Here is an 18803-nt window from a genome sequence, read left to right on the forward strand (position 1 = left end):
GTAGATGCACCTCCTGGCCTGGTTTGAAGATTGGCCATGACCTGTGAGGAGCCTGAATGGGATGGGAACCGGCCAGCTGAGCTGACTGATGTAGAGAATGGGAAACTCTTGAAACTTTTCCCTGAGGGCAAAGAGCTGACTGCCAGTGCTCTGCCTTCTGATGGTTGACCAGAGAGAACTGCCAGCTGTTTCTATGGGAACAAGGACTCAGCATCCACTGGGACAGCACCTGCTCCTTCAGATGGCTGCAGTAGTGTGGAAAACTCCGATCAGACTTTGCAATCCTGCTGATGATTTTAATAATGAGCTGATCACTTTAATAAAGAGCTGAATATTAATAAAGGCATATGCCCTGTTCTTTTCAATTGGGAGCTCGTCCGGGATAGCCACGCCCACAAAGGACCACCCCCGAAGAAGACGATCATCTGCTTCGAGGGATCCTTGGGAATCGCTGGCTACCCCCGGACCTTGGCATCAGCATGGGACCAAGCAGCACAGAAGAACGCAGGATCGGCCCTGGGATCATCGTGAGACCAAGCAAAGCAGAAGAACGCCAGATGGGTGAGATAAATCCGTGGCGGAAATGAGAGGCGAGTGAATGAGTGCTTGAGTGAGATGGGGGCCGGCAGCTCGGACCCCCAGAGCGAGAGTGGACCCCCTAGTATCGCGTTTCCGGTCTCCCGAGAGGGTGCTGGCCGAGAACGGGCGGGAAGTGAATGGCATAGAAGAGTGACTGAGGCGCCTCCTTGGGGGAGGGCCCCATCGAGCGTGCAAAGGCTCAAAGGCGCTTGAGGTGTGAGGTAAGATCCTCGGCAGGGCAGGTGAGAGGTCCCTGGCAGGGCTGCCCCAGAAGGCAGATGAGAGGAGATCCCCAACAGGGAAGGTAATGTCCCTGGCAGGGCTGCCCCAGAAGGCAGATGAGAGATCCCCAACAGGGAAGGTAATGCCCCTGGCAGGGCTGCCCCAGAAGGCAGGTGAGAGGAGACCCCAGCAGGGCAGGTGAGAGGTCTCTGGCAGGGCTGCTCCAGAAGGCAAGTAAAAGAAGATCCCTGGCACAGCAGGATGCCCCATCAGGCAGGCGAGGGATGATCCCTGGCAGAGCAGGTGCAAGGTAATGTCCCTGGCATAACAAGACAAGATGCTCCAGTAGGCAGGCGAGAGAAGATCCCCAGCAGGGCAAGTGAGAGGCCCCTGGCAGGGTTACTCCAGAAGGCAGATGAGAGAAGATCCTCAGCAGGGCAGGTGAGAGGTCCCTGGCAGGGCTGCTCCAGAAGGGAATTGAAAGAGGATCCCTGGCACGGCAAGATGCCCCATCAGGCAGACGAGGAAAGATCCCCGGCAGAGCAGGTGCAAGGTAATGTCCCCGGCATGGCAAAACAAGATGCCCCAGTAGGCAGGTGACAAAAAGTCCCTGGCAGAGCAGGTAGAAAGTCTCGGGCAGGGCAGGATGCCCTGACAGGCAGGCAAGGAAGATCCCTAATAGGGCAAGTGGGAAGTCCCTGGCAGGATAGGGCATGATGTCCCAGGAGGCAGGTGGGCTGTCCCCAAGAGAGTTTAAGCATATCCGGGCAAGCAAGTAAGATATCATTAGCAAGCAGGAAAGCAGGCATAAAGGTGAGGAAACAGACAAGAAAGCAGACAGGCAAGCAAGAAGGAAAGCAAGATTTATGAGCAAAAAAAAAAAAAAGGCAAACAAAAAGAGCAGCCAGATAAACAAAAAGGGAGGCGAAGGGGACTCGGCCGGAGTTCGGGTGTGAGGCTCGGCAGGACGTTCGACCTCACCCCGGCAGGGAGTTCGAGTCTCCTAAGCCTAGGGGGCAAGGGGGGCTTGGCCGGAGTTCAGGTGTGAGGCTCGGCAGGACGTTCGACCTCAGCCTGGCAGGGAGTTCAAGCCTCCTAAGCCTTGTAGGAAAGGGAGGCGAAGGAGACTCGGCCGGAGTTCGGGTGTGAGGCTCGGCAGGACGTTCGACCTCACCCCGGCAGGGAGTTCGAGTCTCCTAAGCCTAGGGGGCAAGGGGGGCTTGGCCGGAGTTCAGGTGTGAGGCTCGGCAGAACGTTCGACCTCAGCCTGGCAGGGAGTTCAAGCCTCCTAAGCCTTGTAGGAAAGGGAGGCGAAGGAGACTCGGCCGGAGTTCGGGTGTGAGGCTCGGCAGGACGTTCGACCTCACCCCGGCAGGGAGTTCGAGTCTCCTAAGCCTAGGGGGCAAGGGGGGCTTGGCCGGAGTTCAGGTGTGAGGCTCGGCAGGACGTTCGACCTCAGCCTGGCAGGGAGTTCAAGCCTCCTAAGCCTTGTAGGAAAGGGAGGCGAAGGAGACTCGGCCGGAGTTCGGGTGTGAGGCTCGGCAGGACGTTCGACCTCACCCCGGCAGGGAGTTCGAGTCTCCTAAGCCTAGGGGGCAAGGGGGGCTTGGCCGGAGTTCAGGTGTGAGGCTCGGCAGGACGTTCGACCTCAGCCTGGCAGGGAGTTCAAGCCTCCTAAGCCTTGTAGGAAAGGGAGGCGAAGGGGACTCGGCCGGAGTTCGGGTGTGAGGCTCAGCAGGACGTTCGACCTCACCCCGGCAGGGAGTTCGAGTCTCCTAAGCCTAGGGGGCAAGGGGGGCTTGGCCGGAGTTCAGGTGTGAGGCTCGGCAGGACGTTCGACCTCAGCCTGGCAGGGAGTTCAAGCCTCCTAAGCCTTGTAGGAAAGGGAGGCGAAGGAGACTCGGCCGGAGTTCGGGTGTGAGGCTCGGCAGGACGTTCGACCTCACCCCGGCAGGGAGTTCGAGTCTCCTAAGCCTAGGGGGCAAGGGGGGCTTGGCCGGAGTTCAGGTGTGAGGCTCGGCAGGACGTTCGACCTCAGCCTGGCAGGGAGTTCAAGCCTCCTAAGCCTTGTAGGAAAGGGAGGCGAAGGAGACTCGGCCGGAGTTCGGGTGTGAGGCTCGGCAGGACGTTCGACCTCACCCCGGCAGGGAGTTCGAGTCTCCTAAGCCTAGGGGGCAAGGGGGGCTTGGCCGGAGTTCAGGTGTGAGGCTCAGCAGGACGTTCGACCTCAGCCTGGCAGGGAGTTCAAGCCTCCTAAGCCTTGTAGGAAAGGGAGGCAAAGGGGACTCGGCCGGAGTTCGGGTGTGAGGCTCGGCAAGACGTTCGACCTCACCCCGGCAGGGAGTTCGAGTCTCCTAAGCCTAGGGGGCAAGGGGGGCTTGGCCGGAGTTCAGGTGTGAGGCTCGGCAGGACGTTCGACCTCAGCCTGGCAGGGAGTTCAAGCCTCCTAAGCCTTGTGAAGTTAGAGAGTTCAAACAAGACTCAGCAGGGGTCCAAGCCTAGAAAGCCTAGAAAGAAGTTCAGACTTAAGTCGAAAAGTTAAGAGAGATACCTTTAGCAGAAAACAATGGGTGTGATTCATAGTAGTAAGTGTCATAGCCAAGAGAGAATTTTAAAAAGAGACAGACGAAAAAGTGTCAAAAGTGGGTTGCCAAGAAATTATATTCTGACCCTTTAAAGTTCAGCAAAGAGATTCAGAATGTTTAGTTGTGAGAGATCAGACAACCTTTAGTTATCTTAAAGTTTAGATTGCCAATCAGAATATTCCAGTTTAGATTGAAGCATTGTTAAAGTACTTCGTTTTTCCTTTTATTTTAAGGCCTAAAAACTGAGATGATGTTATAGTAAACAAGCAGACCCTTCCAAAAGGACAGTAAAGAAGATTCTCCCTAACATCCCCCTAGAACAATTGTCAGACCAATAATATCCTTAAAAGACCACAAAGAGTCCAGATAAAGTTAAGATGACATGTTATAGTAAAAGAATATAGCTGAGATTAAAATTACAAAGAGAGTAGTCATAGTGTAAGACCTGAATTCAGTAAATGTGTAACCACTTAAACCAACATCTCTAAGCCCAAGAAGACCCTGATGTAAAACCACTATCTTATGCAGCCTGCTGGCTAGAAAACTATAAGTAATGAAAATGTGAAAATATGCAAACTCTCCCTCCTACCCCAGCTGTACCTCTAGTCTCTTCCTTAACCTCTCCAACAGTTCCCCTTCACCAATTGTGATACCCTCACTTCCCCACTTGGGAGTGGGAACCACCCCTGCCCAGTGTTTCTCTTGGCCTGTCTCCACTACTGCTCCCTCTACCTGGTGTTTTAGAGGAAGAGACAGATTACAACACCCAATCCAAAGCACCAAGAACAGAGGAGGTCTTTCCCCTTAGAAAAGTTCCTATAGATTAATTAAAAAGATTAAAATTTATAAATGCACCTTTGACAGCCCCTGAAGCCCAAGACTCTAAGAAAGAGAGAGGGTTTAGTAGAAGACCCCATTGGAATGTCTAACCAGCTAGACCAGCTTCTGAGGCCAAATAGTTATTTCTAGAGAGAGTTAAACTCTATTCTAATAGTTCTGTTCACTCCAGAAGAAGCCCAGATAGTCCAGATAGCAAAAAAAAAAAAAAAAAAATAGACTGTGACACCCAAGAGACCATAAGATGCCCTTAATAGACACCAGCTAAAATTCAGACCAAAAAAAAAAAAAAAAAAAAAAAAAAAAAAAAAAAGCAAAGCATGAGATACTATAGATCCCTGATAGTGAGAATCAAAGTCTACGGTCTACCTCTCAAAACTACTAGACCCAGTAGTTAAGAGATAACCAACTTGCCTGCAAACAGTTGCAGTAACAGCTACCCTAATAAAAGAAGTCTAAAAGGTTGATCCTGCAAAAGAAAAATTGCTAAGCCAGAAGACTTAACACTAGTTGACTGACTCTAAAATAATGAACACAAGTGACTTAGAATTAATCACCCTATGCAGTTTCTCGCTAGAGAACCCCTAGCCAATCTAGAACATGATTCAAAGTAAGAAGAAAATTAGTAATTGCAGACAAAGAGAAAGCAGAAGTGCTTTATGCTTTGTTTTGCTGCTGTCTTTAGTGAGAAGACAGCTTGTCTTCAAGACAGTGGTCATACTGAGTCAGTAGATATTTTTAAAGAACAGAATAGTCCTCCTGTTATCAAAAACAAAGTAGTCAGAGAAGTAGTAATTTGCTTGAATACCCACTCACATGAAATCCATCCCAAAGAGATAAGAGAGCTAACTGATAAGTTTGCAAAGCCACTCTATCATCTACCAACAGTCTCAACTCACTAGTGAAGTTCTAGATGACTGAGAGCTAGCCAATGTAATTCCCATTCATAAAGAGTAGAGAAGAGCCTAGTAATTATATGCCAGTTAGCCTGACCAAAGTACCGAGTAAGATGATAAAGCAGTTTATACTGAGAGCTATTGTGCACCACTGATGAGATAAACAGAGTATCAGACCCAGCCAGCATGAGCTTAAGAGAAGTAAGTAGTGTTCGACCCCACTAGCCTCCTTCTCTGACCAGGTGACCTGCCTGGTAGATACATGAAAAGTTGTTTATGTTGTCTATTTAGACTTCAGCAAAGTCTTTGACACTGTTTCCCACAGCTTATACAAGAACACTCTTTGCTAAGTTAAGAACTGGCTAGATACCCAAGCCCAGAGGGTAGTAACGAATAGTGCTGCATCCAGCAGGCAACCAGCCACCAGTGGTGTCCCTCAAAAGTCTGTGCTGAAGCCAGTTCTATTTATTATATTTATTAATAACACAGATGAAAGTATCGAGTCCTTCATTAGTAAATTTACAGATGACACTAAGCTGAGAGCACGTGTCCATCTGTTAGAGAGTAAGAAGACTCTGTAGAGAAACCTAAAATGATTAGATAGATAAGCAAAATCCAAGAAGATAACGTTTAATAAGTCCAAATCCCAGGTGTTGCATTTTAGCCACAGTAACCCCCTGCAACCTTACAAGTTGAAAGTAGTGTAGCTAGACAGTACCCAAGCAGAAAAAGACCTGAAAGTGCTAGGTGATAACCAACTAAATATGAGCCAGCAGTATGCCCTGATGGCCAAAGCTAACAATATCGTAGGCTGTATTGAAAATAATGTAGCCAGCAGAAGCAGAAAGGTCATCCTTTCCTTACACATAGCATTGGTGAGACCACTTAGCATTGGTGAGGCCACTCCTTGAGTACTGTGCCCAGTTCTGAGCCCCTCAGTTTAAAAAAGACATTAAGATGCTTGAGCGTGTCAAAAGAAAGCAACAAAGCTAGTGAGAAGCTTAGAACACTAGCCCTATAAATACTAGCTGGAAGAGCTGAAGTTGTTTAGCCTAGAGAAAAAGAGATTCAGAAGTAACATTATCACTACAACTCCCTGAAAGGTAGTTATAGTAAAGTGAGAGTGAGTCTTGTTCTTCAAGCAGCAACTGATAGAACAAGAAGACACAGTCTTCAGTGGTGCCAAAAAAAAAAAAAAAAAAAAAAAAAAAAATTCTGCCTTGAGAAGTAGTAAAGTCACCATTCCTAGATGTGTGTAAGAAGAGAGTAGATGTAGCACTTAGTGACATCGTATAATTAGAGTTAGACTTAATCCTAGAAGTCTCTTCCAGCCTGGTGATTCTGTAATTCTGTAACTAAAAAGAGGAAAATATGAAAGTCTCTTCCAGGTGCTGCTCACCACACATACCACAGTGCGAACTCCAGAGAGAAGTCAGACCCACGTTACCGGAGTCACAAGACCAGTACCGCCCCTGATGCCGGACCAGACCCAACAGGACCACCTGCCACCTCTTCTACGTAGATAACAATTGAGAGACCAAGAGACCTATCCCTAGTTAAATTGTTATCGAGTGTGTCTTAATTCCTGATAAAAAACCCAAGTTTGAAGGCACCCCTCCCACATCTGCTCAGTCTCCCGCTGGGCAATTCCCCTAGAGAACTCCTAAATTTCTTTGAGCAGTGTCTACTGAGAGGATACACAGTAGGAAGCTGCAAGTTGATGCGGGCTACAGCCCGATCAAAGAAATAGAGGAGGGATTTGTTATGAACGAAAAAAAAAAAAAAAAAAAAACAACCACCCCACAACTGACCCTCTCCTGGCTAGAGTAACACCCCCCACACCCCAGACAATCTGAGCAGGGAGAGCTGCCCTGAAGGAAAGTTGCCTGGCAACTTTTCCCTACCTAATTGAAATGTGAAAAGAAGCTGCCCACACCTAGATAGCCCTATTGTCCTTTGTAACTACCTCATTTAGCAAGAGTAACTTCGGCTAGGACCAGGACAAATGCATATGCATTTGGATATGCAGATAGGGCAGGGCCGCCCCCGTGGATCCTGGGAGGTTTTTTTGGGGGATACTGCACCCCGGGACAAGAAGCTGGATTCGTCAGAAGAGAATGGGATAGTGCCCTGGCTGAGCGGGGAGTAGATGCACCTCCTGGCCTGGTTTGAAGATTGGCCATGACCTGTGAGGAGCCTGAATGGGATGGGAACCGGCCAGCTGAGCTGACTGATGTAGAGAATGGGAAACTCTTGAAACTTTTCCCTGAGGGCAAAGAGCTGACTGCCAGTGCTCTGCCTTCTGATGGTTGACCAGAGAGAACTGCCAGCTGTTTCTATGGGAACAAGGACTCAGCATCCACTGGGACAGCACCTGCTCCTTCAGATGGCTGCAGTAGTGTGGAAAACTCCGATCAGACTTTGCAATCCTGCTGATGATTTTAATAATGAGCTGATCACTTTAATAAAGAGCTGAATATTAATAAAGGCATATGCCCTGTTCTTTTCAGAAGGAGCAGAGTGCCTCGGTCCTCCAAAGTCCAGTTGCAAAACCAAAACCTTAGCGACCAAGGTAGGGAATTTAAGTGCTTTGGGTGCTCCAAACCTTGACCTCAATGCTCCAAATTCCAAGCACTCAAGCAGTATGGCAACAAGGAAGGACTAGCAGGCCTTGTCAGAGGAAAACAGGTCAATGGCTGAATGCAGTGACAAGAGATTTCAAGGCTGACCACAAAGGACTCAGAGCCCCAGGCAGTGGCGCTGCCATTTTTATCTCCTCAAGGCTGGAATCTCTGCTTTCAAATGAGCACCTTGCTTTTTTTTTTTTTTTTTCCCTCAAAGAGAATGGTGACCATGGAAAATGCCGCCCTGATGAAATACATGCCGTTGGAAAATAGCGGCAGCGGGTGAGTCCCACCACAGTGACTTCTACACAACCATGGGCCGGGTGAATTGCTGGTGCAATATCTATCAAATCAGAAGCCAGGCAAGCTGCAAACATATTCAGACACTGGCATTAGTCTGCCCCATCTCTCAGTACTGGCCAGAGTTTGTAAGCGTGGTCAGAAGGCATTGTCAAAGACACTTGTATTTCATTGCCAGAACCTGCAACCTACCCGTTATCACAGCAGTGAGATAACAGTTGTCCGAACGTTTCTTTCCAAGAGTTTGCTGAAGGAAATAGTCTGTGGTCAGGAAAAAACTGCACAGTTTAGAAACTGAAATCCAAGATGAAAGAGTAAATTGCCATTATGGCAGCCTTTGTCCTTCTCAGCTGCCAGAAGGAAGGCAAGGAGGGCAGCGGTTCCTTTCAGTGAAGGATGCTCTCACTTACTCCATTGCTAAAACAAAGGTGGTGCCTCTTAGAGCATCTCAGTGCTCTTTGGGGATACAGCTTGAGTCCTGAATTCTCATTTCTGGCTGCCGGCAAATACATCTGAAGGTTCCTGGGAGTTACTTAGCCACCTGCAGTGCTTCATTTGGGAACTGCCCATAGGGAGAGATCTGCAAGGCGTCCCTCAAAGCCCTAAGCCCTGCCCATAGCCCAAGATGTATCCACAGAGTACCAAGGCATGGATTACTACTTCTGAAGTACAGGGAAACAGATGTGTGGCCAGAGCTTTGTGGGTGATTGTTGAGACACCATTGTTAACAAGTGCACAAGGCAAAACATCCATGGACACATATCCTGTAACTGGCCCCCAATGGAACAGAGAAACGGGCTGTTGCAATGTCAGCTCCTTATGACTCCTTTCTCTAATCACAGGCCACTTTGGCCCAGCTCAGCTGTGTCATTGCAAAATCACTTGCTCCTTGTGCATTGTGGTCTCGTGCCACCACCTTCTAAAGTTACTGCTTTTCAATGTCACTTTAGGTGGCCATAAAGAAAATAAGTCTGGCAGGACCTAGGAAGAAGGAATTAGCCTCTAATGAAATCAAGATCATGAAGAGGCTAAGGGGTCCAAGTGTTGTAAATTATTTAGGCAGGTGAGTGGTCGTGGTCTTATGCCATGAATGTTTGTTTACACACTAGGAGTATGCAAGGTTAAAGATCCGCTTTAGCCGCTGGCAGAAAAGAGAGCTGTCAATTATTGGTTAGTTATTATTTCTCTACTCATCTCCAATGGATGGGAAGAGAGTGCGTTTTGTCTGCATGAGTCTTCCCTGGCACACCTGTAGTTTGAAAATTGTTCAAAAACCTGGACCCTACCACAGGAAGTCAATAGCCTCTAAGTTCTCTGGCTCCGTGTTGTTGTTTCAGGATTGATGTTTTTCAAGTTTCTTAAATGCTGATGAGCCATCCTAGAGAGGATTTCCCTTGGACTGTTGCCCCTCTTTTCCATAGCTGTCCATGCTGGGAACACTAGGTGCTCATTTCCAGAAATACCATGAGTGAGAGGTTTTTAATCTTGGCTGTTACTAAACAGCATTTTTCACTTGTTGGCCATCTCAGATACCTCCTGTTCACAGCTGTGCCATTCTCCTTGAGACTGCATCGACTGCAACCAGTGCACAGCCTTGAGGGAGTGTCTATTCCTTTTATTCTGTCCTTGTCACAAAGGGCCCCGGAAACAAGAATCGAGCCAAAACCCAATGTAGCCGTGCATGTTCATCTGCACGGCCTTGTTTCCTTCTTTCAGCTACCTTGTGCATGAAGAAGTCTGGCTGGTCATGGAGTACATGGATGGAGGCACTCTGAGCGACGTCATCTGTGCGGCTGTCATGTATGAAGAGGAGATCGCTGCAGTCAGTCAGCAGGTTAGGGATCCATGCTGTGCTTCCGAGGGCTTAAGCAGGATTGTCTGGGAAACTGGAGCTCAGAAGCGGAGTGATTCCATGTGCCAAGCTTTGTTTCTGTGTTGCTGGTGTGCTATGGGCAAGCAAGAGCATCTCAAATGAACTGCCTGCCAAGGCCCCTGCACTCCCCGTACTCTGTTCCTGTCCTCTTATCTCCTACTGTTGCATTCTAACTCTATTTGTATTTGCTGTTCTCCATCCTGCCTCTCGAAACGTTTGCCTGTCTACACTGCATTCCTTGCCTGTAAAAGCAAAGGTGCTGGTGGCAGGATTTGAAAAGGAGAGCAAAGACAAAAGAGAGACTCATTGCTCACAGTCCTCAGCTGAAAAGCTTACTAGTGCCGCCAAAATGCTCTTTGCTTCTGAGCACACCCACTGCAGCAGCAGTCATTCTGATTCATTTGCAGGAGACAGTCTACAACAGCAGTTGCTGTTACTCTTTCCAAAGCTGGCATGCCTCTCCTTCGAAAGGTGCTGCTCTACTAGTGTTGGAGCAGCAAGGTCTTCCTCTCAGTGGCACCGTGTTCTGCCATGACTCCCCATTCCCCCGGAGAAGGAATTTTTAGAGCTGTTTCCTTTCTGTGTGATGAAATCACAGCAGTCATTTTTGCCCTCCTGTTTCTGTTTTCTCTCTCAGTGCCTGCAAGGACTGGATTTTCTTCACTCAAACCGTGTGATCCATCGAGATTTGAAGAGCCACAACATCCTTCTCAGAACTGACGGCTCTGTCAAGCTGGGTGAGTATATTCTCGGTCAGGTGCAGCATTCCAGGGATGTGCGGTGTGGGGCTGCTTTTGAGTGACTGCCAGCTCACCAAAAATGCAGCTAGTGGGAGTGAAGGGGCCCCTGCTGCAAGCTGAAGGCACAATTGCAACATGCACAGAGGTGTGACAAGGAACCACAAGGAGACAAGAGCGGTGTTGGTCTCTGTGTGTTTGTGTGTGTGTGTCCCTTCCAGAGCGAAAGAGCTACAATCAAAACCTTCAGGGCAATAAAGGGCACTGCTGTGAGCAGTGTTTAAAAACCTGGGCATTTTTGGAAGTGGCCAATACCATAGTTCCTTGGCTTAAGCCCGGAGGAAACCAAGTGTGGACAGTTCTCCAGGAGAATTAACAGCACATTCTTAGACTGAGAGTGGGGAATTCTTTTGCTTGGTTTTGCTAATTTGAGCTGGCTTTCATTGTATGATGTTTTCTTCCCAGCTGATTTTGGCCTCTTTGCTCAGCTCCCCGCTGAGCAGAGTAGATGGAGCTCAGTGGCTGGCACTTCTGGGTGGATGGCGCCTGAGGTTGTGACAGGTGAACCATATGGCCCCAAAGTGGACAGATGGTCTTTTGGAATTGTGGAAATGGAAATGGTGGAACGACAAGTTCCTTACCGGAATGAAAGTAGGTAAGGTGCAAATACTCTTTGATCCTGCTGTCTTCCTCACCTATCCCACATTCTGTGCCATTGGACAAAATCCCATTGCCATCTGCTGGCACCACTTCCACCAAGATCCACTTCCAAAGATGTCCCTGCAGCACATCAGCATGTGCTGTAGGTTTGGATGTATCAGAAGGGAAGGGAGGTAAGCAGTTCAGAAACCTGCCATTTGGGCCTTCAGCCATGCCTGACATTTCCCATTGACTTTTTAAACACTGTTGGAGCTCTGTCTCTGAAGGAGAGGAATTTTTCAGTGGAATGTTTAGATGTGTTAAAAATACCTTTCCAGCTGGAGGTTTAATCTTTGCAGTTTCAGTTTTATAGAAAAAGTAAGAAAAAAGTAAAAAGCAAAAGCAAACTAAAAAGCAAAAGAAAAGCCAAAAGAAAAATAAATACCAAAAGTAATGGAGAACGAAAAGGAGCAGGAGAAGGAGGAGGAGCAGGAGAAGAAAAGGAAAAAGGAAAAAGGAAAAAGGAAAAAGGAAAAGGAAAAGGAAAAGGAAAAGGAAAAGGAAAAGGAAAAGGAAAAGGAAAAGGAAAAGGAAAAGGAAAAGGAAAGAACAACCACCAAAGCATTCCTAAAGCAGTTCTGCTTGCTTTGTCCATTGTTAACAACAGCACAACAATTTTCTTCCAAACTCTAGCATCTTTCTCAGATCCTGTGGGTCTTCCAAGCTTTTAGGCTTTCAAATCACCTGTACATCATTCGGTCATGTGCATGAGTGGCCTGGATAAGTTTAGGATGTGTTTTTCTCTGACTGCAGCTCGAACTGTAGGCGGCACCCTTGGCTGTTTCTCGGTACTTTAACAAGTTGATAGGTTTGCCGTCAAGTGCCGGGGCTGGGATCCAAGGTGGGTGGTTGACACCGGTGCTGTTCCTTTGCTGTAGGAGCAGGGACAGCCCTGGGTTGCACAGTTGTAAGGACAGTGAGGACTCCAGCTCCCCACCATGTCCAGGGGCTGAGCTCAGCTGCAGAGGGACAGGACAAAACCCCCTTTGTGACCTCTGGTGGAGTGCGAAAAGGAATGAAAGCGACCATCATTCTTTGTACTCAGGGGGAGTGTGTTTACTGTTTTAGGCTTGGAAATTTTCCTCTGGAATGAAGAGGACAGTAACAAAGTCTCTTTGGTCACCAGTTATTTCAGTGCCACCAGCACAGAGCTGTTGGTATTGTGATGGGCGCGTTTATGGAGACCAGGCTGGAGCCTGGTGTCCTGCAGAGAGCCTGCCAAAACTTCCCATTTTTTGCCCAGCACTTTCTGCAATGGGCACACCATTAATGCATTGAGTGGAGTATCCAAATCAGCAGAGGGATACCGTAGGGATGGCACTTCTCCTTCTTCTGAGTTGACCATGGAAAAAAGCTGAAACTTGCAGAGTGCTGAGAGACAGAGCTGCAGGTGGCTCCTGTGTGTCCAAGCAGGCATTTCCATCCCCATACATTTGTCCAGGCATTTTATTGTGTCTGTGTTGAATATGAGATTCCAAATGTTTGTTTCCTTACCTGAGGAATACCTGGTGGATTTCCTTTCTTTTCTTCCAATTACCATTGCTTTCTAGAATGGGACAAAAAGCCTGATGAGTTTTGTTTTACGGCAGCTGTGCTTAAGGGACCAAGAAGCACTGCAGAGATGCCTTTCGTGTAATAATGCTTGGAAATAGTAGAGTTAGTTAGAATAGCAAAGTCCCTCTTCCAAAGAGCCTGGCAAGCTGGTGTCAATCATCAGAGAAGGTAAAGTGCTTTTGCTGATGTGGTTGCCACTAACTAGGTTAGTCAATGAAATCAGCTGCCAAGGCACGATCTGCTGGATGTTGGAAAAGCTGTGGCTTTGGGGTTTGGGTTTTTGTTGGTACAGGAGAGTCATCTCTGTCAGGGCAGAAACTGCCACTGCAGAGTGGAGCTTAAACAAAGGGATGTGGGAGGGCAGGTAGAGATGTGGAAGAAGCAGGTGAGAGACTGGTGTTTCCTTTTTCTCCAGCCTCAGTTCATGATAGTGGCAGAAGGGATGCCAGAGCTGCGCAAGCCCCACCTAGTCTCGCCTTGGCTGAATGACTTCCTGAGGGGCTGCCTGCAGACAGATAAGGCGCATCTCTGGTCTGCCAAGGAGCTCCTGCAGGTAAAATGCCAAGGGGCTGCAGGTGAAACAGTGTCCGAAGGATGGACTCCTCCTCTAAGACATCAGATGAGCCCCTCTTCTCCTCACTTCCACTCTTGGTGCTGTTCAAATGAAAACACTGAGGAATCCTAGACTGGGCTGGGCTGACAGGGACCTGTAAAGTGACCTGCAATGAGCAGGGAAACCTTAAAGAGATCAGGTTGCTCTGAACCCTGTCCCACCTGAACTGGAACGGTTCCAGGGATGGAGCAATTACCAGCTCTCAGGGCAATCTGTGCCAGTGTTGCACCATGCTCCAAGTAAACAGGTTCTTCGTTAGACCTAATCTCTCTCAATCCCCATTTTGTGTAAATATATTAGCCCACATCCTAAAACTGGAACTGGACCTGTTAAAAAAGGTGTCCTGCACTCCCTCAGAAACCACTTTGGAGTTTTGGAAAGTGGCAGTAAAGTCTCCCTGGGGCCTATTCTTCTCCAGGCTGAATAACTCCAGGTCTCTCAATCTGTCCTCAGAGGAGAGGTGCTCTGTCCTCAGACTGGTTTTGTCGCCCTCTTTTGTAATTTGGTGAAGTGTTCAGTTTTATCTCATGGCAAAAGAGTTGAAGTAGAGCAATGCAGAGCACAGAGGCATGAAATGGTGGTGGAAGAACCCAAGGAAACCAGGAACCCAGGAAATCCCGGCCAAGCAGTCAGAGATTTGGCTGTGGGAGGTGGGGTGGTGGGGGGCTCGCTGGGGGGTCTCTGAGGGGCCCTGGGTTTGTGCCCCCAGCCCCACTCTTGGAGGTTTCTGCCACACAAACAAGGACAGCTGAGAGGGACTTGTCCCAGCCCCATCTGCTGCCTGGCACACTCAAGCTGACGGGAACTGCCCCAGGGTTACTGCCAGCTTATGTGGCAGAGAGGGAACTGCAGGACCCAGTGCCACTTGGCTGTCCCTGCTGGGAAGGAAGGTGCCATCCAGCACAGGAGGGTCAGGGCATGGAAAGGTAGGCACTGTTGTGTGTCCCTATGGAAATCAGGACGGTGCCTGTCTTTCAAAGAGACAAACCTATGTGAGTCATTGGAATTTCATGAAAGGAAGGAACCCCAGGGACAGAAAGCACCATTTTGAGAGCCCTGGCTAGGCAAAAGTGACAAGAAGACACCAGAATAAACAGATGGGTGGATTCTGGGCCAGGTATGCCTGTGGTGGAAAGGTCCTCCATACGAAGATGGAGGTGCAGATGGACCCATTGGTCCTATTCTGGGGTCTTTCTAGGAACCAGAGGAATCCTGATTGAGCCTGTGAAGCACTCAGCTTGGAAACAATGGTTCACTAATTTTTCTTGGGTTTTTTTGTGTGGACAGCACATGTTTGTAACATCAGCCAAGCCAGCGTCCACCCTGGCACCCCTCATCATTTCAATGAAGAAGTACAAGGGGGTGACATGAATATGACAAACATATCAAGACCTTCTGTCCGTAGCCAGCTTAGACTAGGATTGTAGACTAGGAATATAGAGTAGGATTTTAAAGAAATAAAGTTTCTGAAACTTTAACTCATCTGGAAGATGTCTTTTTTTCTCACCCTGTGAATAAGCTCAGCATTTCCTTCTGAGTAGTCAGTTGTCTCTTAAACGTGCAAAGGGACATGTATGACTTCTTTTTAGTGCTTTGAAAGTGGAGAAGGCTCATCTTCATTTGTCCTCTCCAGACCATACTGCCATACTGAGTGGTGGTGCCTTTGGTCTGTGCACACAAACACAGACCAGCTGGTTTGGAACAGCGACTGGCAGTATTTTGATGTCGAAGCAATTCAAACAGGTGAAAATAGGAAGAAACTCCAGGGATTGAATGTTTTAAAATATCTTTTTTTTTTTTTTTCCAAAAGAGGGCCAAAAGAATTTCCTATGCAGACGGACTTCCTTTAGCATAAAGAAGCATCACAAGTGGTTTTGCCAGCGCAGGAGTCATGGTGACTGTGAGGTGATGAAAATAGACATGAGATCTGCTTGAGGCGGATGGTGCAGTGGCTGCTCACCTGTGATTTGTATCCCTCAGTGTACCTCTTTATCTAGAACACTATGAAGACTATATGGAATTGAAATACAAACCAAAACTGCGGCAGGAAGTGCAGTGTAGTTTAGGTTGTTCTTAAGAAGATTCTTCAAGCTGAGCACAGACACTCTGTTCAGCAGACGCACAGGCAGCAGCTGCTTGGACCACTTCTCTGGCACCCATTCTTTTGAGTATGGAATTGCAGGAAAAATGAAGAGAAGCCCATCAACTCCAGAAGAGGAAGAGTCAGACACAGGAACCAGTGGTGATGGTGGAGGGTTAAAATAATAATTTCTGTTTAAGCTGACTGTGGGTAATCGGGGGAAGGTAGAAGACGCACAATCTGAACTTTACAGATAGCTTGGAACAAACGTCAGCTTCTGCAACTAGCTGCATACCATTGTTTAAGTGACTCCAGCCCAGGAGATAACTGAGAAGCATTGTTTTAACCAAATCAAGTATAACACAGGGTAGAGCGTAGGTATGATTTAAGATAGTAACTAAGAAATAGGATAATCAGTATCTAGGGGTGGAGGCTAGTTAACATATGTATAATTTGAAACTATAAAAATCACAAATTGACTCTGTATTCTGGGGCACAAGATTTGGGCACTGTATGCCCCTGTGCCCCCGCGTGCTGAAATAAAGAACCGCATATGATCGCCTTCGTGTGGTTATATGTTTTCCTACGCTAACAGTGGGTTAAGAAATGTGAGGGGAAAAAAAGCAGCAAACATGAAATGCCAAGTGTGAGAAATGTGAGTGAAAAAAGGAGAGAACTGCCAGGGAAGAAAAGGGTAGGAAACCTGAGTGGGAAAGGGTTAAGAAAACTGAGGGGAAAATGGTGAAAAATGGGAGTGAAAATGGGAGAGGAAGGTGAGAGTGGGAAAAGTAGGAAATACGATGGGAAAATTCTAAGAGACATGAGCGGAAAAGGGTGAGAAACATGGGGGGGAAATGGAGGGAAATATGGAGGACAAGAGAGTGAGCAACTTTCCTGGCAAAGAGAGAGAAACAGGCAGAAAATGTGAGAGGAACATTGTGAGAATCCTGCAGGGAAAAGAGCGACAACCCAGAGGGCAGAAAAAGGCAGCAAATGTGATGGGGAAAAGGGTGTGAACTCTGATGAGAAAAGTGGCAGAAAACAGGAGTGAAAAAAGGGCACAAAATTTGAGAGGAAAAGTATAAGGAACACGATGGGGAAAGAATGATAAACGTGAGGCGGAAAGTGTGGGAAAAGGGAGAGGAAAAGGGTGAGAAACATGAGGGTGAAAGTGAGAAATGTGAGGAGAAAACTTTGAGAAAAATGACTGAGAAAAGGAGAGAAATGTGAGGGGAGAAAAGGGCAGGACAAGTGAGGGAAAAATTGTGCGAAACATGAGGAAAGAAAAAACCAGGAAACCGTGGGACAGTGAGGAAATGTGAGTGGTAAAGTGTGAGGAAAGTGAGCTGAAAAGGGTGGGGAAAATGAGTAAAAATTGGGTGGGAAACATGAGAGGAAAACATGAGAGAATCATGAGGGGGAAGGGGTGGAAATGTGAGAGGGAAAAGAACAGGAAATGTGAGGAGAGAAAAGGAGAGAAGGCGGAGTTGGCATAACAGCTGAAATGTTTCTTAACATATTCCCCCCTACATTTGCCCATTTATTGGACAAGCCCAGGGCTTCCCTGTATGTCCATCTCTACCACTGCCTTGCTTCCTATTTGGAAGCAATAGAAGTGGCAGGATCTGCCCACCAGCAGCAGCTGCTCCAAGCTGGCAATAGGTCTGGCAGTGCTCATTTCCAGAGGCTTCTGTGTCCCAGGTGAAGCCAAGGCAGGAGGGGGTTGAAAGGTGCTGGCACTGCTGCTGCTCTGTGCCAGAGAGCCCCAGCTGGGCAGGGCACGGCACCCACTGCGCTGCAGGCTCTTTCCTCTGCCAGAGCTGGGCACACCCGGGAACAACTCATGATGACCTGTGGGAAAACCAAGGGGTTTGTGGAGGCTGCTTTGCTCTGCACACACCTGGGCCACCCGCAGCACAGAGCTTTGGCCCCCAAAAAGAGAAACCAGAGGGAAACAGATGGAAAAGGTTTCATTTTCACTTTTCAGTAGAAGTGACTAAAGTGAAAGTTCCCAAGCAAGGCCCGATCCCTGGTGCCACCTCAGGGTGAGAAAGGAGGCATTACCTGATTTTAGTGCTTGCTGCGTGGGGAATCACTTCTATAATGCGTGCATATGCAGAAATCTCACCTACTAATGTGTAACCATGCAATTAGGACATAGTCATCACTTTGCTGCAACTCCCAGGCTAAACAATCCCTCCAATTATTGGACCTATTTAAATCACTTCTCAGAAGTTATTGATCAGAGAGTAGGGCTCTCTTGAAGGTCTCTGATGGTCATTTGGGGAACATCCCATTCCTCAAATACTCCTCTGATGGTCAAGAACCTCCTACAACCACTTCCTTCCCCTTGAATGCATTCCAGCTACCTTCTTAGCACGACTACTCTATTCCCAAGGCTAAGGTGGCCACTTGCACACATTAATCACTGCACTGGGGGAAGAGAGGGCTCAACACTGGCTGTTAATGCTAAAGGAATTCATCTCTTGTTACAGTTAAACGTTATCTCAACATCTTCCTTCTCTATGAATTGCTCCCAAGCATTTTGCCAATGCACCTTGAAAATTATTTTGCTGGCTGAAACCATATTGTTTCTTTCCCTCAGAAATTAATCAAGAAAACACAAATTGCCTACTGAAACCTGTCAGCTCCCTGCCAAATCAGGTCACTGCTCAAGCACAAACCACAGGCTCATCCCTGATTCCCTCTGTGAGATACGAGGCAAAATTTTGCTGCAGCCAAAAGATGATTAGAAAAATGAATGAAAATTGTTGGTTCTGGGTGTTGTTATTTATGGTTTGGATTTGTTCTCGTTAATTTATGGGGTATTGCTGTGAGGCTGGCAGAGGGGCTGGGTTGAAGACCACACCAAAAGGGTAGTAGGATAAGAGGGGCGGGGACAGAGAAGTAGGCGGTCAGGAGAGAATAGAAGTTCCCCAGTACCAGCCAAAGGGAAAGAGGACACGGTTTGCCTTGGGCTGGGAAAGGCAATAAAAAGCAGCATTCTGTTGTTCTCAGTGCAGAACCCCAGGATTGCAGGTGCTTCCTGCCACAGCTGTGTTAGGCACTGGCTCCTGCAGATGTGACCTGACAAGCTGTCACTGCCTCACACTGGCCTTGGGCTTTGATTAACGCCTGGCAGCATGATTTTTATGTATTATATGTTTGCTCCCACTCAGGGCCTATTACAGAGTGTAACAACTA

General features: G+C 47.8%; 1 protein-coding gene across 1 annotated transcript; it reads left to right on the plus strand.

Moving 5' to 3' along the window:
- Nucleotides 1-615: 615 nt before the first annotated feature.
- Nucleotides 616-12665, plus strand: LOC134552498 (serine/threonine-protein kinase PAK 3-like). Its single transcript, XM_063401182.1, has 5 exons — nt 616-712; nt 7630-7691; nt 8994-9106; nt 9760-9877; nt 10554-12665. The coding sequence occupies exons 1-5, from the start codon at nt 616-618 to the stop codon at nt 10716-10718; spliced, it is 555 nt and encodes a 184-aa protein (XP_063257252.1). The 3' UTR covers nt 10719-12665.
- The last annotated feature ends 6138 nt before the right edge of the window (nt 12666-18803 follow it).

The sequence above is a fragment of the Prinia subflava genome, chromosome 7 (assembly GCF_021018805.1).
Source record: "Prinia subflava isolate CZ2003 ecotype Zambia chromosome 7, Cam_Psub_1.2, whole genome shotgun sequence".
NCBI classification, from domain to species: domain Eukaryota; kingdom Metazoa; phylum Chordata; class Aves; order Passeriformes; family Cisticolidae; genus Prinia; species Prinia subflava.

Bases quoted from the DNA above. Each gene is read 5' to 3' on its own strand.
- LOC134552498 (XM_063401182.1), top strand. From the start codon at position 616: ATGGGGGCCGGCAGCTCGGACCCCCAGAGCGAGAGTGGACCCCCTAGT. The intron at 713-7,629 runs GTGAATGGCATA...TGTTCTTTTCAG, and splicing joins TGGCCGAGAACGGGCGGGAA to AAGGAGCAGAGTGCCTCGGT. The intron at 7,692-8,993 runs GTAGGGAATTTA...ATGTCACTTTAG, and splicing joins CCAAAACCTTAGCGACCAAG to GTGGCCATAAAGAAAATAAG.